Source organism: Tenrec ecaudatus, chromosome 2 (genome assembly GCF_050624435.1).
Source record: "Tenrec ecaudatus isolate mTenEca1 chromosome 2, mTenEca1.hap1, whole genome shotgun sequence".
In the NCBI taxonomy this organism is placed as follows: domain Eukaryota; kingdom Metazoa; phylum Chordata; class Mammalia; order Afrosoricida; family Tenrecidae; genus Tenrec; species Tenrec ecaudatus.
In genome coordinates, this window is record NC_134531.1 from 195,292,147 (window position 1) to 195,319,942 (window position 27,796).

Here is a 27,796-nt window from a genome sequence, read left to right on the forward strand (position 1 = left end):
AGTGTTTCCTCCCTCCCACTATCATAACCTTACAAATCCGGCTAGACTGGACCATTTACATTGGGAGCAGTGATATCATGAGGGTAGGGGGAACGTGAGGAGAGCAGGGGGGAAAACGGGGAACCAACTGCAATGATCAATTTATTAACTCCTCCCCATGAGAGGGGGAATGAACAACAGAAACATGAATGAAGGGAGAAAGCAGACAGTGCAAGATATAAAAATATTAATAATTTATAAATTATTAAGGGTCCTCAAGGGTGGGAGGGTGGGGGAGGAAGGGGAAAAAAGAGGAGCTGATACCAAGCGCTTAGACAGAAAGAACGTGTTTTGAAAATGATAGCTACATATGTGTGAATGTGTTTGATACAATTGAGCTATGGATTTTATTAATAAAATAAATAAATAAAATAAAAAAATCATCTTATTGGGCTTTTACACTCTTATAACAATCCATGCATTAATTGTATCCAGCACTTTTGTACGTAGGTTGCCATCATTGTTTTATAAGCATTTACTTTCTGTTGGAGCCCTTTTTATGTTGTTCTTTTTTCCCTCCCCTCCTGTCGTGACCCCATGATAAATTATAAATTATTATTATATCTTCTTTTTAAAATGCTTTTATTGAAGGCTCTTACATCTCTTATCACAATCCATACATTCATCCAGTGTTTCAAGCACATTTGTACATATGCCGCCATCGTCATTTTTCAAAGCAGTCTCCCCACTTGAGCCCCTAATATCAATTCCGCATTCCTTCCTCCTCCCTCCCTCCCATGTCCACCCTTCCTCACAAATCCTTGATAAGTTATAGATTGTTATTTCCATATCTTACATTGTCCTCTGTCACCTCTCACCCACTTTTCTGTTACTCGTCCCCCTGGGAGGGGGTTCTAGTTTGCCCCTTGTGATCAATTCCCCCTCTTGGCCCCCTCCCCTCCCCTAATTCTCCTGGTATCTCTACTCTCTTTGTTGACCCTAAGGGGTTTATCTATCCTGGATTCTCTGTGTTGTAGTCTCTTATCTATAGCACTGTGCATTCTCTGGTCTAATCTGATTTGTAAGGTAGAATTGAGGCCATGATAGTGGGGGGAAGGAAGCACCAAAGAACTAGAGGAAAGTTGTATGTTTCATCAGTGCTATACTGCACCCTGACTGGCTCATCTCTTCCCTGTGACCACTCTGTAAGGGCATGTCCAATTATCTACAGATGGGCATTGGGTCTCTACTCCATGCTCCCTTATCCATTCACTTTGGGTATGGTTTTGTTTTGGGTCTTAGATGCCTCATACCTGATTCCATCGACACCTCATGATCCCACAGGCTGGTGTGCTTCTTCCATGTGGTCTTTGTTGCTTCTGAGCTAGATGGCTGCTTGTTTATCTTCAAGTCTTTAAGACCCCAGATGCTATATCTTTGGATAACTGGGCACCATCAACTTTCTTTACCACATTTGCTTATGCACCCACTTTGTCTTCAGCAATTATGTTGGGGAAGGTGAGCATCACAGAATGCCGGGTTGTTAGAATAAAGTGTTCTTGTGTTAAGGGAGTACTTGAATCAAAGCCCAATGTCCATCTGCAACCTTAATTCTTAACATTTAGATATGAGTACATAGTTCTACTGCCCTGTCATTATAGATGTATTTACATATGTACATGCTTATATTTAGGCCTCTATAAATGTCCTTTGCTTCATGGTCTTTCCTCTGTTTCCTTTTACTTTCTTCTTGTCATGTTTGGCCTTCATTTGGGTTTAGGAATTCCTCGCTGCTCCATTGCCCTTGATGAAGCACCACTAGGCATCCTATGACCTTCCTTCCATTGATTATGGTTTACTTGTTGTTCCCTTTTCCCTGGGTTGGTTACCTCCCCGCTTCCTTTCTCCCACCTCCCCTTCTCATGTACCCCCCCAAAACAATTGGTCCCATTCTTTTAATCTCCGAATTATTTATCCCGCCTACCCACCACTGTCTCCCTTCTCCCACGGTTTCTCTTTGTTCCCCCTGGGGGTGGGAGGAGGCATTTTTAACTATGTCATGTTAAGTCCAAGTATGGCTTTATTATTGTCTCTATCCAGAACTTATACAATGGCGCCTAACAACAACTGCATATAAGTGGTAGTTGTTGGATGGGAGTGGATGAGATTGCTTACTGTGAAAAGAGGGCCTAAGTTTAAGATAGGTACAGTTGCCAAGTTGATAAGGGGTGGACTGTGATATTTCGGTTTTGTTTCAACTTATCTGAGCCAGAATTCTCAGTGGTCTCACAGCTGAGTGTTAGTAATTTCCCCTGATGTGACTGTCATCATGTTACGAACTCTATGATGGTATCTGCTGTGGCAACCAAGCAGTTTTAAGAAGATTAGGTTGAAATGAAAACCTATTTACTCACTCAAATCACAGTCCTGATGCAATTGAAAGGAACCCTCTTCGGTACTGTGGCCTCTTTCCCATATAAATAGGCATTGTTGAAAGACTGCTTGCTTTTTTGTTGGGTCTGAATCTTGCATCTGGATCATCAATCTTTGGTTCTTTGAACTTTAGCCAGTAGCCTGCCATTTGACCTATTGATCTTGGATACATTTGCCTCTCCAGTCAAAAGCCTGACTTGTTGGATTCATCCACTCCTCCAGCCTGTAGTGTACCTGTCCGTCCTGGTTTTATCAGCCCCTGAAGTTACTTGAGTCAGGAGAAGCCTCCAACTTAACATCTATCCCACAAACTTGGAACCAAATTTCCATAGAGAACCCAGCATGATCAGTGGATCTTCTTCCTTATGTGCATCAACAGTGTTGATTGGCAATTAGTAGCTTTGATTTATTTAAGAAGGTTCTTGGTTGCAGTAAAATAGATAGATAATGAAAGAATATTCTATTGTCTTGAGTTGAGTATTTAACTACCTCTGTCTAACCATCTCTGTTTTTCAACAGAGATTTCCATCTTGAATGTTTAGGTAGATAATAATGCTGTTTACCAGCAAATGAAGATCACATTTGGGGAAAGAGAATGAGTTTGAGCTACTCAGTTTTCAGGAAGAGGAATCTAGCAGACATTGGAACATTGTTAGAGAATGAAGTTCAAGAAAGAGATTCATATTTACTCATTCTTTCCATACTAAGTCGGGCTCAAGCATCAGAACAATTGCGAGGGTGGCACCGGACCAGGCAGGATTGAGCATAAGTTTGCTGTGTGTCGGGCTGGCTCGGTGGCACCTAACAACAACTCCATGTAAGTGGTAGTTGTTGGATGGGAGTGGATGAGATTGCTTACTGCGAAAAGAAGGCCTAGGTAAATACCTTCATCTGAAAGGCAGTTATGGCTACGTGTTGATGGTCTCCCTCATGTAGATGATGTGCCTTTGTCTTGTCTTTGTCCTGTTTGTTGCTCCTGTTAGGTGCAGTCGAGTTAGTTCTAACTCATAGCGAACACTTCCTGGTCCTGCATCATCCTCATAGTTGTTATGTTGAAACCCATTGTTGCAATCACTGTGTCAGTCCATCTTGTTGAGGGTCCTCTCTTTTTCTTTGCCCTTCTATTTTACAAAGAACGGTGTCCTTTCCCAGGGACTGGTCTGTCCTACTAACATGGCCAATGTTTGTGAGACAAGATCTAGCAATCCTCTGTTCTAAGAAACATTTCTGGCTGTACCTCTTCCAAGAGAGATTTGTTTGTTCTTCTAGTAGTCCATGTCTTGGATGAAGTACGGCCAGTTGGGGAGACTTCATCTTACATACTTTGGACATACTGTGCGGAGAGACTGGTCCCTGGAGGAGCAGTGAAAAAGAAGGCCCTTGAAGAGATAGATTCATACCATGGCTGCAACAATGGGCTCAAGTATAGGAATAATTGTGAGGGCGGCACAGGACAAGGCAGTATTTTGTTCTATTGTGCATAGGGTTGCTATGAATTGGAACCAACTCAACAGCCCCTAACAAATGCAACAACTGGTAGTCCAGGGTACTTTCAATATTCTTTGCCAATATATTTCATCAATATATGCATCAATTTCTCGACCTTCCTTATTCATTGTCTAACTTTTACTTGCCTGTGAGGCACTTGAAAATACTATGGCTTGGGTCAGGTTCACCTTTGTCTTTAGAGTAACATTCTTGTTCTTCAATGCTTTCTTTAAAGAAGTCATGTGTAGCAGATTTGCCCTGTGTGATTTGTCATTTGATTTTTTAACTGCTGCCTCCAGGTGCATTGATTGTGGGTCCAAGCAAAATGAAATGATTGGCAACTTCAATCTTTTCTCCATTTACCTTGATGTTTTATGCTGTTTCACATGTGAGTGTTGGTTTTCTTTCCATTAAGTTAAGTAGTAATCCATACTGAAGGCTGCAGTCTTATTTAAGACTTGCAAATGGATCTCTATAAAATAAAGCAATAAAATATGAAGAAAAAAGATGGAAAGGAAGCATGGTGAAAGGAGTTTCAGAAAGAGTTGTACCTAGTACTGTAATTCTTTTGTAGCATGAGGAAGGATGTGAATTAAATAATTATTTATGGTACAGTGTGAAATCATATCATTTTGAGAACTTGAGCCTGACCCACACCATGATATTTTTATTCACCCCATATGCATGCAAAAGCTGGGAAATGAATAAGGAGGAAGACCAAAGAAGAATTGATGCATTTGAATTAGATGTTGAGGAAGAATGTGAAATATGCCATGGACTGCCAGAAGAATGAACAGATCTGTCTTGCAAGGAATACAGCTCCTTAGACAAATAGGTCTTGAAAGAATGCTCCTTAGAAGTAAGGATGGTCGACTTCATCACATGTAGTTTAGGCATGTTATGTGGGAGGCTAGTCCCTGGGAAGGTACTCTGCCTAGGAAAGTAGAGAGTCAGTGGAGAAGAGGAAGATCCTTACTAATATGGAGTGGCACAGTGGCTGCAACACTAGGCTCAGCTATTGCAAAAATCATGAGGATGGCACGGGACAGGGCAGTGTTTTATTCTGTTGTACATGGTGTTGATATGAGTTGGAGCCAGTTCAGGGGAACCTAACATCATGACACCATGGTTGCTCTAGGACTTAGCTATACTTTTCAGTTATTTCAATTTGTACTATTTGTCTTTCATGAAGTATTTGTGCACCAGTTAATAGATAATATTCTTGAACATGACTTTTCATGTAAAGTGATTTGTATTAGCCATCATTTAAAATTACTCTTAAGATGCTTTTTATTATGTCATGGAGAACATCCAACAGATATATTTGAGTTCTGGGGATGTAAAAAATAATCAAAGTCCATTTGAGATGTACAGTAACTAAGTGTAGAAGACAAATGATAATGCATAGCTATTGACAATTAAACTTGCTGACAGTTCAGTTATGTATGACCCTTCATGCAATGTTGATTGATATATCCAGCACTCTAGGTGTATAGAAGATCTTTTATTGTTGCCTTCTTCATAAAAAAATTGTATGAAAGAGTAATTATTTGTTGTAAGAATTTATTTCTTTAGAATATAGTCATAAAGGTAAAAATTTTCAGTTAGGAGAAAAACAAGAACAAATTTATTATACTTTTAAAATAGTAGCATCAAAAGAAAAAATAGATACAGTGACATTTGAGAGCATACACAATTTGTTTGAAAATTCAGACCCTTAGCACCGGCATAAGAAGTATATTTTAATAACCTTGTGCTATTAGAAGGAGAAGATAAATAGATTAAATGTTGGCTTTATGTAAGTGTTGCATATTGACACTTGAAGGATAGCCACTGGAAAGTAGAACTAGAAAGTGCTAAGAGAATGTTGAACTGTCATTTATATCAAGAGTCAGGGCAAAAAAAAGGATTTTCAGGTATAAAAGGAGAGTTTACTCTAACAAATCCTCATTTTAAAATACTTGTGAAGATATAGAATAAGGAAATAGAACATAAAAGGATAAAGTAGGATGTTAGAAGGCCTAACAAATAACCATAGGTAAAAGTAACAAGTATTGGTTGTATAAAACCTTAAGTATTGTTGGGGAAGGGGAGAAGTAAAGCAAGACAGAACTGAAAGACTGGGAAGTTACACTTCAAGTGGTGTGGGTAATTGGATATGCCCACATAAGCATATGTATTATGCGAGCATATGTATTACCCAGCTCCAGGGATAGACACAAGACCGCAGATGGACCCATGGGCTGAATAATGGCATCGCGAAAGATATGACCACACATATTTTAAGGAACTTGTGTTATTTAGGAAAAGAAAAGAGGTATTGATTAAATGTTGACGTTATATCAGATAAGCATATTGATATTTTAAGGATAACCACTGAAAAATAGAACTTGTATATAGATGGTATAAAATATGGTCAGTTTTTCAAAGACAGGAAAGCAGGGAAAATATATGAAGAAGCTTAGGAAAAGCAGGATAAATAAGCACAAAATAGAGTAAGAGAAATAAACCCAAATTCTTGGGAACTTCAAAGACTTCATGGAAAAATTCTAATTATCGTTTCATTCCACTTTTCCTTGAACTTTGTATTTGAATTTATTTCTATAAATTTATTTTGTGCTTATATAGCTTTTCTCAGTTTATTGAAAGTTGAAGACTGCTTCCTAGACAGTGTTAAGTATACAAATAAATAGGATTAAAATATACTGAAACAGTTACCAGGGTATTTAAAATATTTGTAATATAGTAATGTGTAATATTTCATTAACATTTTGTATAACAGACTAGTGGTAGTCAGTAGGAGCCCTGCTGGTGTATTGGTTACACGTTGGACTGTCAACTTCAAGGTCACCAGTTTGAAACCACCAGCTGCTCCTTGAGAGAAAGATTGGGGCAGTTTTTAGGACTAAACAATCTAACACATAAGTAGTGTTAACCAGTAACTGCTTATTTTCCACTTTTCCCTGCGATCCATAGGTACAATGTCATTTTAAGGTTGTACCGAAGGAGAAAGGTGAGACTGTGTATTAAAATTTACAGTCTTAACAGAAAAGTGGGTGAAGGTTGATGTCAGACAGTGTAAGACATGAAAAAATAATAATTCTTAAATTACCAAGGTTTCGTGGGGGGGGGGGCGAGGAAAGTGAGAAGCCAAGGGCACATGTAGAAAGAAAATGTTTTGAGAATGATGATGGCAACAAATGTACAAATGTGCTTGACATAATGGATGTATATATGAATTGTGGTAAGAGTTGTAATAATATTAATCTATTAATTAAAAATTAATAAAATTTAAAAAGATTTACAGTTTAGAAACTCTAAGGAGCAGTTCTATTCTGTCCTCTAAAATTGCTATGAGTTGGAATTGTGGGTTAAATTTCCCTCATCCTGATTAAGATGACTGCCAGCCACAATTAGAGTAACTTGTTTCTTTAGTCACATCCAATAGAAAACGGAAGAAAAAAATATTTCAAATACTTAATTTCTCTACTTCCATGGGCTCATCTGCAGTCTTATGTATATCCCTGGAGCTGGATCGGTCTCACATAACGCATAAGCTTATGTGGATGAAATTTACACATACCAGGATGGAATAAGATTTGTTTTTATATAAAGCAGGTGATAGTTTGCAATTAAGAGACCACTTCAATCCCCAAGGTGATTCTGTGACCCTGCCTAGAAAGATATAAATTAGATATGGAATGATTTGCCTTCTGTGCCTCTTTCCATGTGAAGGAGTGGAAGTTTTCAAAAATATGTGTTCATTTATTGTCTTAGGCTGGATGCTAAGCTGATTTAGCTTAGAAAAGCAAAATCAATGGCAATATATTAGAGAAATTTATATATATCATATATCTGTGTAAAGATATAGACAGATAGCTATAATGGCTCACACCGTGGGAAAAGCAGGCCAGTCTGTTTACAGGCAGGTACCAAGTCTCTGGGTTAGACCATTGGTTCTCAACCTTCCTAATGACGTGACCCTTTAATACAGTTCCTCATGTTGTGGTTACCCCCAACCATAAAATTACTTTCGCTGCTGTTTCATCACTGTAATTTTGCTACTGTTATGAATCAGACGACCCCTGTGAAAGGGTTGTTCAACCCCCAAAAGGGTCACAACCCACAATTTGAGAACTGCTGAGTTAGACGTTAAACTAGAGGCTTCTTCTGACTCAAATGGTGTCAGGAGCTGATGAACTCAAGATTAACAAGAAAACCACAAACTGGGAGCTGCAGAGGCAGATGAATCCGAGGTCACCGGTCAGGCTTGTGACTGAAGAGGTGAATGATTCCAAGATTTGACAGGTCAGTTGGCAGGCAGCTGTTGGCTCCTGACAGCAAGCAATATGACAGGCCATTGGCCTTAGTACAAACAACTAGAGGTGAGTGAACCAGGTACAGGATCCGAACCCAGCAAAAAGCAAGCAAGCCTTTCCACAGTGTCCATTTATATAGGAAGTAGCTCACATCTCTGAGGAAACTTCCTTTCAATTGTATTAGAATGATGGCCTAAGGAAATTATAATCTACCCTAATCTTAAAACTGATTGCTTGCTCACTACAGATACCATTATGGAGTTGATAATATTGGGTTAGGTCATATCATGGGAGATTACTAGGTACTAACTACTAAACCACTAAGAATCCTGACCCAGCCAAGTTGACAAAAAACAAACTATAAGGTCAAAAACATAGATTTTATCCAAATGGGTCCATTCCCTGTGTGTAATTTTTCACATTTCTCTCATGATTCTTAGCTTGTTGTTGACCTGATTTAGCTATATGTATTGGAATTTGTGGGTTTAAATAAATAAATAATGAAAATTTGTTTCCCAAAATGGCAGTAATCATACGATGCTAGGAAGCTTCATTGTTTCAGTAATAAAAAGCATACCATTTACACAGTAAGTATTATATCCCCCAGAAAGTCTGAATCCTGTATCAAAACGCTCAGGAATGGCAGCATGTAGAGTTCAGGTCGTGGGAAAGAAGTCAGTAAAGCAGACTCTTAGGAGGAAAGTCAGGAGGATGTAGTCCTTGGGAGCGGAAGAACCCTAAGGAGGCACGGCACGTGCTTTCCAGAATGGATATAGCTGAGAGGTCAGTTGGAAGGAAGACAACGTTTCCTGGAATTTAGCAACATGGAGGTTATTAGTGTCTTATTTTCAGCAGTTTTAGTGGGGTGTTTGGAAGCAGAAAGATTGAAAAGTGAGGAGGAGGTATAAGTGGAAACTGGGATAATGGGAACAGCAGGGAATCTTTTGAGATATCCTTTTTCTTTTAAAAAGATGGCTGCTGAGAAATCTATATAAAAGGTGGGATCCAGACCACTTTTGCTGATGATTATAATAAATTCTACCAGAAAAGGAAAAGTAACATACTACAAAGGGCAACAAAAATGAGAATGGGGTGAGGATTTAAAAAGAGGAATAAAGTATGAGGATAAGTCAAAAAGTATTACTACAAAATAATGAATACCTTTATTAAATAAAAATATCAAAAGTGAAGTAGTATCTTTTCAACATACCCTCTACCTCTCTAAGCCTTTTTGAAAAGTTGTGTGCCCTTCGGTTTACACCACTTCACAATGGCAGTTTAGGAATACTCAAGGGACTCAGGTCATGTTCTATTTAAACATTCTTTGGGTTTGGGAAAGAGGCACGATCAGGGCTGTAAGGTGGATAGGGTAAGGTTTTCCAATAGAATTCTCAAAGGACAGCCTTTTCTACCATTGAAAATGAGCAAGTATGCTGTCGTGATGAAGAAGAATTTGTTGGCACAACTTTCCTGGCCTTTTTCTCACCAGTGCAGTTTTCAGTATTCTTAAAACATCTTCATACACCTCTGTGATTGTCCTTTGTTCTTTGCAATCAAACAGTCGCCAAAACCTTAAGAGCTGAACTGTCTTGAACTTTACTGGTCCATCAGATTCTATTGGAAGCCACGGTTGTGAGTAACAAAATAGACAGACCACTGTCTATGTAAATACCCAGAATAAGAGATGAAATTGGTGACATTACAACAGATCCAAGTGAAATAAAAGGAATAATAACACACTACTATGAAAAACCATACTTAAATTCGACAATCTAGAAGAAGTGGACAAATACCTAGAGACACATCCCCCCACTCAAATTGATGCAAACAAATATTGAAAAACTCAGCAGACTCACAACCAAAGATGAAATAGAGCAGGATTATTAAGAAACTACCAACCAAGAAAAGCCCAGGACCAGACAGTTTCACAGAGGAATTCCACCAAATATTCAAAGAAGACCTCATACCAATACTACACAATTCTTCCAGAACATAGAAATGAACTACAAACTCCCATACTCATTCTATGAAAGCAGCATAACACTGATACTCAGACCAGGCAAAGACTCCACAAAGATTGGAAATTATAGTCCAATATCCCTTATGAACTTAGGCGCTAAAATCCTCAGTGGAATCCTGGGCAGTAGAATACGGCGGCAAATCAAAAAAAGTAATTCACCATGACCAAGTAGGATTCATTCCAGGTTTGCAGGGATTTTTCAATATTTGAAGAGAATCAATATAATCCACCACATAAATAAAGGACAAAATAAAAATCACATGAATCATATTAATAGGTGCAGAAAAGGTATTTGACAATATTCAACACTCATTTCTGTCAAAACACTCAACCAAATAAGAATAGAATGAATATTCTTTAACATAATAAAAGCCATATGTGCGAAGCCAACAGCCAATGGGGGAAACCAACAGCCAACAATCATGCTCAATGAGAAAAATCTAAAAACATTCCCACTGAAAACAGGGACCAGGCAAGAATGTCCCCTGTCAACACACTTATTCAACATTGCGCTGGAAGTTTTAGCTAGACCCATCAGACAACAAAAATAAATCAAGGGGATATCAATAGGCAAAGAAGAAATGAGACTCTCGCTATTCACAGATGACACAACCCTATATATATAGAAAACCCCAAAAGTTTGCTAGAAGCAAATGAGGAATTTGGCAAGGAAGCAAAATACAAAATTAATAACCAGAAATCAATCAGGTTTCTGTATGCCAGATAAAGAGAGCTATGAAAAGATAATAGAAATCAATACCACAAAAGATGAAATACTTAAGAATAAACTAAAGAAACAAATAATTGGGCAATGAATGTACAAATGTGCTTAACACAATTGATGTATGTGTGGATTGTGATAAGAGTTGTATGAGCCCCTAATGAAATGATTTTTTTAAACATTTTATTAGGGGCTCATACAACTCTTATCACAATCCATACATATACATACATCAATTGTTTAAAGCACATCCATACATTCTTTGCCCTAATCATTTTCAAAGCATTTGCTCTCCACTTAAGCCCTTTGCATCAGGTCCTCTTTTTTTCCCCTCCCTCCCCGCTTCCCCCTCCCTCATGAGCCCTTGATAATTTTAGATTATTATTTTATCATTTCTTGCCTTATCCGGTGTCTCCCTTCACCACCTTCTATGATTTAAAAAAAAAGAAACAATCTATGCAGAGAAAACTACAGAACATTACTAGAAGAAACTAACAAGGAACTACATATGAACACGCTAGTGGGACAAGAGGACAGTAAAAGGAAATAGAGGAAAGAACTAGGAGGCAAAAGACATTTATAGAGCTATAGACATAGGCATGTACACATGTAAATATATTAATATAGCAATAAGAATATAGGTCTATGTACATATATTTATAGGTAAAGTATTACGGTAGCAGATAAAACATTGAACTCAAGTCCTCCCTCAATGCAAGAACACTTTGTTCTAATAACATGGCATTCTGTAATGCTCACCTTCCCTACATGATCACTAAAGACAAAATGGGTGCATAAGCTAATGTGAAGAAAACTGATGATGCCTGGCTATTGAAAGATTTAGCGTCTGGGGTCTTAAAGACTTGAAGTTAAGCAGGCAGCCACCTAGCAGGGAAGCAACAAAGCCCACATGGAAGAAGCACACCAACCCTTGTGATCCCAGGGTGTCAAAGGGATCAGATATCAGGCATCAGAAGACCCAAAACAAACAACCATTTTGATAAAAACAAGGGGGGTCAGAATGGAGACCCAAAGCCCATCTGTAGACAGTTGAACATCCCTTCACAGAAGGGTCACAAAGAAGGAATGAGTCAGCCCTGGTGTAACATAGCAGCAACAGAACATACAACATTCCTCTTGTTCTTTAATGCTTCCCCCACTATCATGGTACCAGTTCTATCCAAATCTGGCTATACTAGAACATGTACACTGGTATAGATAAGAGCTCTAGACACACAGAATCCAGGACAAATAAGCCCCTCAAGACCAATAATGAGAGTAGCAATACCATGAGGGTAGGGGAAGGTGGGGGGCGAAGGGGGAGAAAGGGGAAATTGACAACAATGATTGGTGTACAACTACCCCCCGGGGGGGGGGCAAACAACAGAAACGTGGGTGAAGGAAGACAGCAGACAGTGTGAAATATGAAAATAAAAATAAGGGTGGGAAGGTGAGGGAGGGAGGAAAAAAAGAGTTGGTACCAAGGGCTCAAGAAGAAACTAAATGTTTTGAAAATTATGATGGAAGCTTATGTCTAAATGTGCTTGATATAGCTGATGTATGTAATGTTTATAAGAGCTGTAAGAGCCTCAATAAAATGATTTATTTAATAAAAAGGACCTACAAAAATGGAAGAATATCCCATGCTCATGAATAGGCAGACTTAATATTGTGAAAATGATACTACCTAAGTCGTCCACAGATATAATGCAATAACAGTTCAAATCCCAAATTAATTCTATAAATAAATGGAAAAACTAATTGCCAATTTTATATGGGCAGGCAAAAGACCCAAGATAAGCAAAAGAACTTCTTAAAAAGAAGAAACAAGTAGGAGCCCTAACACTGCCTGACATATATAGCCAACCAAAGGAGTCAAAACCACCTGGTACTGGTACAATGAGAGAAACATAGACCAATTATGAGATAGTTAAAGTTTATTGTGCCAAGTTGGCCAATAAACAAATGTGTGGTTAATTGAAGGGTGGAGGGATAAATGGCTCGGTGAGCCTCGCTTTTCTAGTTCTCCAGTCTCTTGCTTTCTGATGCTCAGACCAGGGTACAGCTGCCTTAGCCAGTTCCCAGATTCAGCTGGCAAGGCTCACTTCCAGCAAGACATCCCTGAGGAGAAGCAGCATGGACCTACCCTGATATAGCCCTGGGTGCTGGAGCAGCTGCATGGAGACCTCGACCAGCACTGAGATGCTTGCACGTTCATTCATTCTGCTTTCCTCCTATAGTCAGAGTTATTGCGTGTGTTTTGTGAGATGGAGGAGGACTTTGTGGATTGGTGTCGGACATATGGGCTAATGCTGGACTTGTGGACTTGGGCAGAACTTGGCTGGGATGTTTTCTTAATGTGCACATACCCTTTATATAAAACTCTCCTAAACATATGAGTCTGGATTTGTTTCTCTAACAGAGAACCCAGACCTAAATTCATCAGCCTACAGGCATCTAATCTTTGACAAAGGATCTAGAAAGATCCAATGGGAGAAGGACAACCTCTTCAAGAAAAGGTATTGGACAAACTGGATTTCCATATGTAGAAGAATAAAACAAGACCCATCTCTCTCCCCATGCACAAAAACGAACTCAAGATGAATTGAAAAACTAAAGAAAATCCCAAAGCTCTGAGGATCATCAAGGAGAAGCATGGAACAAACTTAAGGGCCCTATTGCAAGACATACATAGACTACCAAGTATAATAGAAGAGGTACACACAACAGAAGACAAACTAGGTGATTGGGGCATGCTGAAATTACATAACTTAGGCACATCAAAGACTTCATCAGCAGAGTGAAACGAGAACCCAGTTTGGAAAAAAAATTTTTTTTTACCAACGACACATCAGACAGACACAATTACCAAAATACACAGAATTCTACAACAGCTCAATAAGAAAATAACAACAGACCCAATTACAAAATAGGGAAAAGATATGAAGACAGTTTCCCAAAAATGAAGTCTAAATGACAAAGAAACATAAAAAATGCTCACTATCACTAGCCATAAGGGAAAAGCAAATTAAAAACCACAATGAGATACCACTTTGCACCCACAATGCTTGCCCAAATTAAAAAAAAATGCTAGAGAGGATGTGGAGAGATTGGAACTTATATATCCTGTTGTGAACTTGTAAATACATATAGCCACTGTAAAAAATGATAAGGTGATACTTAAAGCAGCAGATAATTGAAATCCTGTATGATACAGCAATACCACTATTAGGCAAATACCCTAAAGAAATGAGACAAAACGCAAGTGGAGGTATGCTCTCCCATGTTCGTGGTAGCACAGTTCACAATAGCAAGAAACTGGAAGCAACCCAAATGCCCTACAGTGGAAGAATGGATAAAGGAACTGTGGTACTTACACACAATGGAATGCTATGCATCTCTAAAAAACAGAGATGAAAGCATGAAGTGCCATATGAGAAGAAAGGGCCTGGAAACCATTATGCCGCGTGTAGTAAGTCAATCACTAATGGACAAATATTGTATGAATCCACTACTATATGAAGAAGCACCAAATAAACAAATCTTAGGAACCAAATCCTGAACAAAAGGAGAGATGCTACCAAGTGGCCATGAGCCATACATCACCTCCCTTTTGCACACTTTTTAAGAGCCAACTTGAAAGTGGAAGCCTCACGTTGCCTGGGGTCACTCCTTCAAGAAGGGGGAAATGGAAGATGACCATCCACTTGAGGTTATACAACATCGAGGCAAGACACGACAAATCAGTGCCCCCACCACCACCACCACACACACACAGGAATGGAAGGAGAAGCTTGTCAGAAAATCAAGCTAAGACCAGGGAACAGGACAACCTATAGTGTGGAGGAGACACTGATAGTTCTGTTGGTAGTTGAATATGGTGGGTTATTGGAGAAAGGTACCCTCACATCAGGAAGGGATGCTAAACAATGATTGAAGGGAATCTAGGGGAACAATGATTTTATGTTCCTGGGTATACACTACGAATACATTTCTACCCAGCTTTCAGTGAACCACACCATATACTAAACACCATGATGATCATGGCAGGGGCTACACCAGAATGACATACCATAGAGGCCCCGCTGAATGAACCGAGCCCTGCCTCGAAGTTGCCTGCACCTTTGGTCTGAAGACTGGGGTACTTGGATGGGAGAGGAAGCAGAAAGTGGCCAACTTGGGACTGTGGGAGTGGTGGTCATTGGACCTTGGGGGAAAACCCTGGCTTGGTGGGTGTCCAATGGAAAGAGACCCAGAATCACAAAATATTTAGTATCTCGATGCCCACCTTGCAATGACATGAAAGGTTTCGATCTGGGCAGAGATCTGCACTTGGAAGAATTGATCCAGAAAGGTCCTCCCTGGCACCAATCCTCATACATAGAGTAACCAGAACACAGTTGAATGGGAGATAGAACTGTGTAGGGCAACAACTCATGGGTGGTGGCTCAAGGTGGAAATGTATTTGTATACTCATTTACCGACAGTGTTCGGAGAGCTGTGTCATTGGAAAATTGATGATATTTTCAGGGCATTTGCCTTATGCCCTAGGGCAAGAGTCCTCAAACTTTTTAAACAGGGGGCCAGTTCACTGTCTCTCAGACCCGTTGGAGGGCCGGACTATAGTTTAAAAAAAAAAAAAAACTCTGAACAAATTCCTATGCACACTGCACATATCTTATTCTGAAGTTAGAACAAAAAACAACAAAAAACAACCAAACAGGGCAAAAACACCCACGGGCCAGATAAATGTCTTCCGCGGGCCACATCACATGTGGCCCGTGAGCCATAGTTTGAGGATGCCTGCCCTAAGGGGTGATTGACAATGTTTTACTTTTTTTTTCTTTGGGTTTTTGTTTTCCTGCCTTCAACTTTTTTGTTGTTGTTTTTGTTTGCTGGTTGTTGTGTGTTTTTTGGGGGTGTTGCTCTTATTGTTGTAGTTGGTCTTATGGGGTTTTGGTTTTGTCATATTATGGCTGCCAAAGTAAACCTGAGTCTTGAACATTCCGTGGACATGGCAGATGGATTTGGGCTCCTGCTTATCTCTAGCCCCAATCCAAAAACAGCCAGTTCTGATAATATGGCCCTGCTCAATACTACCTTAATGAAATGATCACTGAAGATAAGGGTGCTACAGCAAAATGTGATGAAGAAAGCAGATGATGCCTGACTATCAATTGGGATAGTGTCTGGAGTCTTTTAAGTATCTGGGGTCTTATTCAAGCAAGCAGCCATCTAAGTAAGGAGTCAATTAAGTCCATATGGAAGAGCACACCAGCTTGTGTGATCCAACGATGACAATATCAAAACCCAAATACGATGAAGGGAAAAGTATCAGAGCTAAAATTATAAACACCCAATTTGTAGACTGCTGTAGAGAACAATGGAAGCCCCACGCCCATCTGCAGAGTAACTAGGGAGACTAAACTGCTGGCAGACTCCCAGTAGCCATAAGCAAGGGTATCGAACAGCCTTACCTCCAACGGAGATTATTGTAATCTTGACTATACTGGATTGGACTTGATCCTCAGTCAATTGACCTTCCTAATGATCTAACCTGAATTTGTTCTAGGTGCAAAATATCTCTTGCATGTTCCATGACAAAAATTTCTTCCCTGGGTTTTTTATGTGTGTGTGTTTTTAATTGGGGGGGGGCGCAGCGCTTACATCTCTTATTACAATCCATACATACATACATCTAATGCGTCACGCACATTTTCACATGTGCTGCCATCATCATTTTCAAAGCATTCTCTTCCCACTTGAGCCCCTGCTACCAGCTCCCCATTTCTTGCCCCTCCCTCCCCCACCCACTCTCCCCCACAAACCCTTGCTAAGTTATAGGTTATTATTTTCATATCTGACATCTACCTCCGTTGCCCCTCACCCACTTTTGCATTCATGTCCCTGGGAGGGGGGTATAGGTTGATCCTTGTGATAGATGCCCCATTTCAATCACCACCCTCCCCTAATCCTCCTGTTTTTTTAAAGACTGAGGGCAGTCTTTTCTTTCTTACTCATTAGTGTTTTTATCCTTATATTATACCACTTCATTTTGGGTTTCCCAGTTTGTGAAGCACAGAAGGAGTAGATGCATAGCGATAACTGATACAATGTTTTATGTGGGGATCTAGGGGTGGGGGTAGGAGATAGGGAGGGTGAGAGCATTTCAGGAGTAAACAATGAAGGAGGAGAGGGGAGGGAGCACTACAACTGATTGTGGTTGCACAGCTCATTTGAAAGCTGATTTAATCATGGGTGGTGGGGGGAAATGTTCTAAAATTGATTATGGTCATGACTGTATGGTGCTTCTTGATATGATTGAATGATTGAACTATTGATCTGTATGATATGTGGATTGGGTGCCAATAAAAATGTTCACAAAAAAAACACAAAGCAGTATGTCCATAGGAGTGAATAAAGGGATGAAAATATAGATAATTGAACATTAAAAATAAGATTCAGAAATTGGGAGCAAAAATATGTTTTCCTGTGAACTATAACATTAGAATGTAACAAAGGGAAAATAAACTCCAGGTAGATCTAAAGATTAAAGAGATTATAATCTAATGTAGGAATCAGAAAGAGAGTAAGCAGAACGAAACCTGCTTATTCTCAATGCAATGGAAACATCTAAATCTGGGATCAATTGTTAGAATTATTTTTATTTTACTTCTCGTGTTGGTAACAGCTGATAGAACATTACTCCAGTCAGAACATTACCAAAACAGAGAGAGACGTTTGGCCCAGGCTTTTTCATTATGCCAGTTTTGCTTACTCTCCCTCTGTCATTCTCCCCCTCCTCCTTTCAGCAAGTATGTTAGGCATCTACTATCTGCCAGACAGATAGTGAAGGAGATGATAGAGCTCACCTTTGAGGAGAGCCTCCAAAATATACATCCAGTTAGTAATATAGTACAATAAATGCCAAACCGGATGTAGTCCTAGTCAGGGTGCCATGGAAACAACACCTAGCTCAGCTCTAGAGGGCCAGGGAAGGTTTTGGGAAGCTGTTGTAGTAAGATACTGAGGTGTAGGAGGTGGTCATCAGGGTGGGATTGGCATTTCAGACAAATGAAGCAAGGTACACCAGCCTCTGAAATCAAGCAGCACACTTGGACATCTGTCTGTATGCTTAGAGTGAGGACAACAACCTCTCAGGACTGTTGGTGCAGAAAATGTTTTCCTCTGTTCTTCCTTTTGCCCCAGCCTGCGGGATTCTTATTACCTGAAGTCAAGCTGATCAAGGCTCAGTGTTTGGGAAAAAAAACTACACACTAATACACACAAAATAAAGTGGTGACACTACTACCTATCATAAAAAAAAATCTTGTGCATCGCAGTGGGGAGTTTCAGACTGGTAGAGTGGGGAAGGGGCTATCTGATTTAATGTTTAACTGAAACCGTAACCATTCACATGTCCTTCATATCAGAATATTCTTTCCCCATTATAGGTGGGGCCTCAGAACCTGATCATCTGAAATTTGTATGGTGTTAGAGTTTTAGTTACGTGTCATCTTAGTTGATTTTTCACCAGAATTCAAAAGAAGGATTTAATCATTGTTCTGTATGCTTTTGCTAGTTACTTCTGTGTCGCTCCTCTTTCTGCTTGGCTGATTTTCCACTTAGATTCCAACACCCACTAAGCCTTTAACATTATGTTGTTCTGTTCCTTTCCTAAATGTTGAAGCACTCATGCTGGCAATTAGTCTGTACTGTTTTGTGAGTGTAAAATTTCTGTGACTGTCCTGCCTTTCCAATAAATGTAGAAATTCTTTATGTCAAGGTGTTTGACTTCCTTTTGTTTCTCTTTGATACTTAGTGGGCTGTTGGGTTGCTTATGTTAATATTCATGGAGGTGAAAATGGCGTCATTATTTTGGCCCTTATCAAGCAATAAATAAATCTCATGAATATTTTGGGGTTTAAAAGGCAAGTCCATATTAGAAAAACAATTTGAGTTTTGCAGTATAACATTTTGTATCATCTTCAGTTTGACATTTTTATTTTGAATGTTTTAGTTTCTTCTGATTGTACAACTGCTAATTAAGGGCAGAGGAAATATATGAGGGGGTACCAAATAAAACCATAATTCACCACCCTCAAAGCTATGTATTTAAAAATTTTTTTACAAAACAACCTTATCACCTTCAAATACTCTCCATTGCATTTATACATTTGTCAAATCTACGATTCCAATCTTGGAAGCATTTTTAAACTCATCTGTTTGGATGGCTGACAGCAGCTCCCTCGTTTTTTTCTTCACCTTTTCTACTTTATCAAATTGCTGCCCTTTCATGTCCCTCTTCATATTTGGAAACAGAAGTCTCACGGAAAGAGGCCAGGTGAATCGGGTACATGGGGCAAGAGAGGCATGCTCTTTTTTGCCAAAAACTAGCACACTGAGAGGACTGTGAGCAGGTTCATTGTCATGGTGGCAAAATCAGCCTCCCGTTTGCCACAAACCAGGCCTTTTTTGTCACACACTGTTAAGTGCTATCTTTTCAGAACCTCTAAATAGAAAGCTTGATTTAACAATCTGACCTGGTTGAACGAACTCCTTCAAGTCAACATTTTTGTCCGTTTGGGAAGTTAACAGACATCCAAAACAAAGTTTGTCATCAATAGACATTTTTTGAAATGTCACCTTTTTTTGAAATGAGAAAGCTATTCATACACTTGAGTTTTTCCCATAGTGCTGCCCTTGTAAGCTGTGTTCAACATCACAACTGTTTCTGTGGCATTTTTCCTGACCAGGAAACAAAATTTCACAGCCACATGTTGTTCTTTTAAATCGGCCATTTGGAAAGGGGGAACCAATTACAAGGACCTACATGTGACCTCCTCCCTGGGGGACGGACAACAGAAAAGTGGGTGAAGGGAGGCGTCAGACAGGGAATGATATGACAAAATAATAATTTATAAATTATCAAGGGTTCATGAGGGAGGGGGAGCGGGGAGGGAGGGGGAAAAATGAGGACCTGATGCCAGGGGCTTAAGTGGAGAGCAAATGTTTTGAGAATGATGAGGGCAATGAATGTTCAGATGTGCTTGACACAATTGATGTATATATGGATTGTGATAAGAGTTGTGTGAGCCCCTAATAAAATGATTAATTAAAAAAATCAGCCATCACAGAAAATGAGGTTCTAGCGAAACTGCTTTCATGAAAAAATTCACTGTGACCAGAGAGAGAGCCTTTCTAGGTATGCCACTAGGTGCACTAACTCAGAGCAAGTTGCTTGATGCTCGCATACAGGGAAAAAGTGCAGTTCTGGTTTTGGGGGGTATCCCTTTGTACTCTCATGAATTTGACTAGTAAGAAATATAGAGGCAAAATAATTATTAACTTGAGCAAAATTTCTATTGATTTTAATGTTAATGGTTCATAATTACATAGCTCTTTTATTCTATTATATGCCTGTACTTAATAAATAGCTTCAGGTATAAATAATTGATGCTAAATTTTTAAGTACTGCCACTTGATCATACTTAGTTTTCAGTGCTCTTAAAATTTGTTCTAAAACTGTTCATATTTTTTCATTCCTAGTGTACTTCTTAGTCACAGACAGGAATACCTAGATAAAAAAGAGCATACTTCAGTATTAAGTCATTATGAAAAACTATATTTTCTTATTCTGAATAATGAATACTGCTTCCTTGAGCTGAAACCTGCATATCTTATTCTTACCGGGTCATGTTTTCAGCTTACCTAGGTGAACTTGGGTGCGCAGGAACTTTCATTTGCTCTTCATTCTCTTGTTAGATTTGTTTTGATTGTGCAGCTTGTAGAATCTGTTCCCTGTGGGGAGATTTCCTGTAGGAAAATGTGTAAGTCCTCCTACAGTTATATGTGAAATATTTTGCTTTGTGATTACACCCCTTGCTATGTTTGGGTTGTTATTTTGTTTGTTTTTTAAAAAACCAAACAACTCTTGAGGACATTGTGAGTGTTGGTGAACCCTTGTTCGCAGTGGACAGCAGCAGCAGAATTGTTGAAAGCACCTGAGGGGAAGAGGAGACATGGGAGTGTAAACTGTTAAGAATAGAAGTAAGCTGTTTAGGGATAGAAGTGTATAGCTGAGTTGTGGTAAGGCACCAGACTGGCTTACTTAGATAAGATAGAGAAAACACCGGTAAAATAGAAGGAAAGGGAGTTAATTTATATATTTTTTTAAAGTTAAGTGCTCACAACAGTAAAGAAATACAGACATTTTCATATACACAACTATGTAAGTTGAGAATTTTATTTCAATCTTTATATTTAAGTAAAACTTGAAGATCACAATTTAATAGCCTATGACAGTTGCTTCAGTAATAAGTAGTTGATCTAGGTAGAATTTTGTTGATTCCATAATTAATGTTCTTTTCTCTTTACTACACCATACATATGGAAGCACAAGAGGAAGAGCTAGATCACAGAATGTTTCACAGAAGGCCCTCATGCAACTCTTTTTTGTGTGTTCTTGATTCTACATTTACTTTTGGGGTTTACGCAACACTCTGCTTTGAAACATAATAAGTAAGACACTTGAAATCAGTTTTTTGATTGCTCTCAATTTAGATATAATATTGAAAGTTTTCTTAAGACAATGAAATGATCATGACAGATCACCTAAATGCTTATTTGTAAAAGAGCATAATTACCAGTAAAACAGAGATCTATGAAAGAAAGCAGTCTAGGGATTTCATAGTTTCACAGTGTGAGATTTTCATAGTTGGCTACCACAGTTATGACAAAGGTTTGCTTTTCCTATTTAATTTGATTGAAAAAGGATTGCTATTTCAGAGTGCAGAAACTGTGTAAGGAAAAAATGGGTAATGGTTATAGGCAGTCTCCACTGTGACAAGTTGTGAAATTGGTTATCTCCCATAATAATCATAATACATAAAATAATGTGTATTATGAGACCTGTGATAGCAAATGTCCTCTAGTTGCAGTCCTTTGCCGTGATCACTATGAGATAAGTTGGGGGGAAATACTCTCTTCGTAAGAATCAATAGATACATTGTTTCTCTGGTTTGTGGCACCTACCCTTTCTGTTCTAGGTGGTATAAAGCATAGAGGTCTCTTGCGCAGCATCGTGCTTCCAGGTGTATGGGAAGCAAACATTTCTCCGTTGATGTATCTTTTGTGTGTCTACTTTCTTCATTCTCTCCTAGAGTCATTCTTTTGGGTCTATCACATGGATGCTGTATTCATCTCTCCTGCTCTGATACACATTTCTCTGTGCATAGGACTCCCATTCTCTGTCACTCAGATCGGCTTTTTGTGACTTCTTACCCCTGAGTCAGATTCGACTTGATAGCAGTGAATTTGGAGAGTTTTACCTTCAACTGGACTAACTTCCATTCTAATTTGACCCAGCTGTGGATTGGAGAGTGTGGTCAAGAGAAGTCAGGGTTTTTTTTAAGATTTTCACAGGATGCCATAGTCATGATGATTATACATAAAAAGTTTAGCTTGACCTGACAACTTCAAATGTACTTACTTGTATTTGAAACTGTCCCAGGACAGAGACATTTTTAACAATGGCCATTTAATATGTAGCCCCAAAGGATGGGCTGGTGGCATAGTGGTTATACATTGGATTACTAATTGCAAGGTCAGCAGTTTGAAACCATCAACCACTCTGGGGAAAAGGCAGAGCTTTCTATTCCCATAAAGAATTAGTCTTGGAAACCCACAAGGGACAGTCGTACCCTGTCTTATAAAGTCTCTATAGAGAATTGGCATCAACTCAATGGCAGTGAATTTGTTTTTGTTCCTTACACAAGTATATAAAGTAAATTAATAATTGCCCTCATGTAGAGTCATGAGTCATTTTTACAGTAAATAAAAGTGCTAAGCTGCTAACCACCAGGCCAGCAGTTTGAACCCACCAGCTACTCTGCTGAGAAAGATGAAACTTTCCACACCTATAAAGATTTTTCAGCCTCAAAAACCCAAAGGGTCAGTTCTCTGTATCTTGTAGGGATACTATGAATAGAAATAGACTCGATGGCAGTGAGTTGGTTTTGTTTAAAATAGAGAAATTAGTTATTCTTGTTTAATATTACCTTCAAGAATCCCTGATGATGTAGTTCTGGGCTGTTAATTGCAAAGCCAGCTGTTTGAAACCACCAGCAATTCCCAGGGAGAAAACTAATGCTTTTTACTCTCATAAAGAGTCACAATCTTGGAAACCCACAGGGGCAGTTCTGCCCTCTTCTGTAGGGTCCCTTTAAGTTGGAATCTACTCAGACTGAGTTTAGTTTTTGTTTCAGAGTTATCTTTACTCTTTAAATTTTCAAATACAGGCCAAAACTAAACATGTCTACTTTCCATAGATATTTTTAAAGAAATTTGTTCAAGCATGAATGAATTTCAACATGATTGTTTGATAAGGTTACTTTGGTATCCTCTACCCCAAGCAGAATTATCTCTTCTTTCCTTGCTGCCATGGGAGTAGAAAAGCTGTAGTGCAATAAATGAGTAGCTGTCAGAGTTAGGACACAGAACTAGGGTTATGATTTTTGGTGTTTTATTGAATTTTGGGGTTCTGCCTTTACTTCACCAGCCTATACTGGATATTATCAGTCCTTTTGGGGGGCGAGGGGGCATTCATCTGCAAACTATCCAAGAGACTGTCACTGTTATAACTTACATCACAGGGTTCATTAGTGGAGCAGCTCTTTGTACAAATCTTGATTCAGACTCACTGTACTGTTGTTTTCGGACATGTCCATAGCTCTGTTGGCAACAGGCTCTTAGAGTGCCTTAGGACTAATCATATTCAGAGACTAGTTGAGCCCTTGATTAAAAGTCTTTATGAGTATATTTTCCCTGTAATCGGGAGAAAGTTGACGTGTGTGTTCTTTTCCTTTTGTGTTTAGTTGCTGATCATCTGGGCTGTGATCCTCAAACACGGTTCTTTGTTCCTCCTAATATCAAACAGTGGATCGCCTTGCTGCAGAGGGGAAATTGTACATTTAAAGAGAAAATATCACGGGCTGCTTTCCACAATGCTGTTGCTGTAGTCATCTACAATAACAAATCCAAAGAGGAGCCAGTCACCATGACTCATCCAGGTAAACAACAAAAGGGGCTGTAACTTTGGTGTTTTTCTCCTAGACGCTATTGCTGTAGAGGCCAGGATTCCACCTCTGCTGAAATTGTGTACCTTTTCAACATGATCCTATGACTGTATTTTTTTTCCTGTTGTCATCTGTTTGTTGAAATACATGTATTTTGTCTTCAGGTGAATTTTCTCTTCTCCCTCTCCCTCTTAAGTAATGAGCATAAGAGTCTATAAATATGTACTAATTAAGTAACTGGCTATGATTAAATCCTTAGTCTACATTTTGCTTGATAAGTTTGAAAAATAATGTATTAAATTTAGATTCACCTTTATGTCATGGATTAGCAAGGATTGCTTGTTTGGGAAGGATTCTCATTAGGATAAATATTCAAACTGATTTATTAATTATTATAATTAAAATAGCAATGTTTCATTTATTGTGAAAGAATTTAAAATATTTCTAAAGTATCATTTAATAGCAGTGGCAATTTATTGAGCACGTACTATGTACCATATATACTCAAGTATAAGAGACCCGAATATCAGCCAAGGCACCTAATTTTACCACAAAAACTGCATTAAAAATGTGCTGAAAACTCGGCTTATACACGAGTATATATGGGTGTAGGGGGTGTGGGTGTGTGTATGGCAGGCACTGTGCTACAGATTTGATCTTTGTAATCTTAGGCAGTCCCCATAAGACCCACTGTCTTAGTGAATTAATTCAACATGCAGAAATTTTTTTCCTCGTAGTTTAAGGGGATAAAAGACTGAACTCAAGGTGCTGGCTCTGGGGGGAAGGCTCAGTGTCATCTCTTCACTTTCCATTTTCTGGTCCCTTGGAGACCTCCATATGCTTTGACATTGTTGACTCCATCTCTGCTCTGCTCACTTGTTTAATCTCTGTTATATCTCAAAAGAGAGGGCCTAAGATACATCCTATACTAACACTGTCTCATTAACATAACAAAGATACCCATTTCCAATTGGAATTATAATCAGACGCACAGAGGTTAGGATTTATAACGCTTATTATTAGGGGTTCAGTTCAATCCATAACATTGTACCCACTGGCCCCCCAAATTCTTGTTCTTTCCACATGTAAAATGCATGCACCTCATCACATCATCTCAAAAGTTTCAAATCCATTCCAAGGGAATCAGAGTTTGGTATATTCCATTCTGGGGCAAAATAAGTTTTCTTCTTCCAAAGTCCAGTGATGGAACAGGCGCGTGGTAGATATTGCTATGATACATGGAGAATTTGGAAGGAAGAAATGGATAGGCTCCCAGCAAGCTTAAGGTGCAACAGAACTATTCATGTTATCTCTCAGGACTTGAAAATAAAGCTCTCTTCTCTGACGCAACCTGGAAATGGCCCCACTTCTGATTTCAGGGTAGAAGCTCCTTGGCCCTGAGCTTTAGCCATAGTCATCCACAGTAATAGAAACCTAAGAGGCCTTGACTCTACCCTTGGATACCTGCTCTAGAGGACTTGGCTCCACCCTTTTAAGTCAGAGGTCATACATGGCCTTACACTGAGACTGAGCCAGCTCTGCTCCCTATGTTGCTCTTATAGAAATGCCACCAGCGGGTGACTCTTGCAAACAAGGTCATTTTCTCGTAGTTGAGAATAGAAAGCAAAATTCAAGGTACTGGCTCCGAGAGGTTTTCTCTCTGTCGTATCTGGGGGAAGGTTGTTGTCTCTTTTGAGCTTCTGTTCCTGGGGGACGTCATGTGGTTTGGCACCGATCTTCCCCCATCTGTGCTTGCTAGTTTAATCTCATTTCTTTTTATATCTCAAAAGAAATGGACTCAGGATACACACTACCATAATACTGCCTTGCTGGGATAATGAAGACGGCTCATTCCCAGTGAGATTGTAACCACAGGCATTGAGGTTAGGATTCAGGACATAGATTTTGAGGGAACATAATCCGAAGCACCCGTGTGCATACAGTGTCAGACTGTCCTTATCTTTTAGACATGGAGCCCCGGCAGACCCAGGTTTGCTGAGGTTCTTTCCTTTTCAGTAGTCTGTCTCTCTACAGTGGAACCTAGTTAAAGTTTGCTTCCACATTCATAAAGATTTTAGAGTATCCTGTTTAAAGAATTAGCTTATAACATATGTCCTGTTTTTTACATAATGCCTATATATTTTCAGGCAAGTTGCAAAGACTTGTTCACCTTAATTGAGAGTCATTTATACTTTTGTGTCTATCTTAACCAAACAATGCAAATAGATTTAAATTGTGTGACTTGCTTTATAACTAAGCCTTTTCAAACTAAAATGTTTTGCTAATTGTAACAATAACTAAAACATGTTCATTGTAGAAAAATTGAAACTAATGAAAATTACAAAGAATCAAACAGAACATGTGATTCAGAACCTTAGAGTTTATTGGAATCTTGTAAATTTTCATTTTGTCGAGTAAACCAAAAAGAAATTAAGGACAGCCGAATTTAGGTAGATATCTATGTGGGGAAGTAGCATTCAAGAGTGGCTATTCAGTTTAAGTCTTTCAGCAAGTGCCAGTTTTCTGTTCTTAATTGTTTTAGAGGAAAGAACTATTTAAATGTGTGGATTCAAAAAAGTTATCTTCATCCCAGACTGATTCCTTTCTGTAAAACAAAAAATTCATGGAAAAGAAACAAACTCAATGAAGCAAAATATTTTCTTTTTCTTGTTATATTACTTTACACACAAAACTGCATGGAAGTAGCTAGCATGAGAATATTTCAATTAAGTATGAAAAGATTTGGGGAATTGTACAAAAGGGGGTGATTTCCAGTCTTATTTTTAAAGAAATGCTTCTTGCTGTAGAAAAGATCTATAAACTCTTAATAAATGTGTGCATTTCATATCTATGTTCTTTAAAATATTTGTTTATTCAGATATGATCATAAATGACACATGAAGGAAAAAAGGTTACGTTTAGAAAATACTTGAAATATAGTCAGCATTCCGCCTCTAACCATATGAGAGCCACTGGTGAGATTTTACATACTGCACATCATTTATATATAGCCTCTTTCTGTTCTTATTTACACCCTTGTTACATGTTCATGGAAGAAATGAATAAAAATAATTATTGCAGAATTTTAACAGTAAATGATTGCAAGTACCTTGAGTCCATCACAGGGAATGGATTTATTATAATATATTTATATGTAGTATTTAACTATAAGTGAAATTTTTCCTTACTTTTGTGCTTATTATTACTATTTCCCCATTGCCCCCCAACTTCCCTGCCATAACCCAAAGTCTAGTAATTTAATAACTGTCACATAGATTTACTTACATTGGATTTCTTTTTTTTTTTTCTTTTTTTTTTTTTTAATTTTAACAATTTATTGGGGCTCATACAATTCTTTTCACAGTTCATATATATACATACATCAATTGTATATAGCACATCTGTACAGTCTTTGCCCTAATCATTTTTTTCTCTTTTCTTCTTTTACATTTTATTAGGGACTCATACAACTCTTACCACAATCCATACATATACATACATCAATTGTATAAAGCACTTCCATACATTCCCTGCCCCAATCATTCTCAAGGCATTTGCTCTCCACTTACATTGGATTTCATATAAAGTAAATTATACCCACAAAACCCCTAACAACAAGATAAAACAGAAAAACCTCAATCGCAAAGAAGGAAGAAAATAATAAAAACTAGAACAAACTGAAAATAGATCAAAGAGGAAAACAAATGATAATATGTTAACTTTTAGCCTAACTATGTAGTAATTTATTTTGCAGTGCACT

At 38.6% G+C, this 27,796-nt stretch overlaps 1 protein-coding gene across 1 annotated transcript in view; it reads left to right on the plus strand.

Annotated features, from left to right (window-relative positions):
- The window catches only part of RNF130 (ring finger protein 130), a 144,129-nt gene that overhangs the window by 31,314 nt on the left and 85,019 nt on the right, over positions 1 to 27,796 (plus strand). Inside the window, exon 2 of the mRNA XM_075542100.1 lies at positions 23,836 to 24,030. Within this exon, the coding sequence (XP_075398215.1) occupies positions 23,836 to 24,030 (195 nt within the window). The remainder of the gene's footprint in view (positions 1 to 23,835; positions 24,031 to 27,796) is intronic.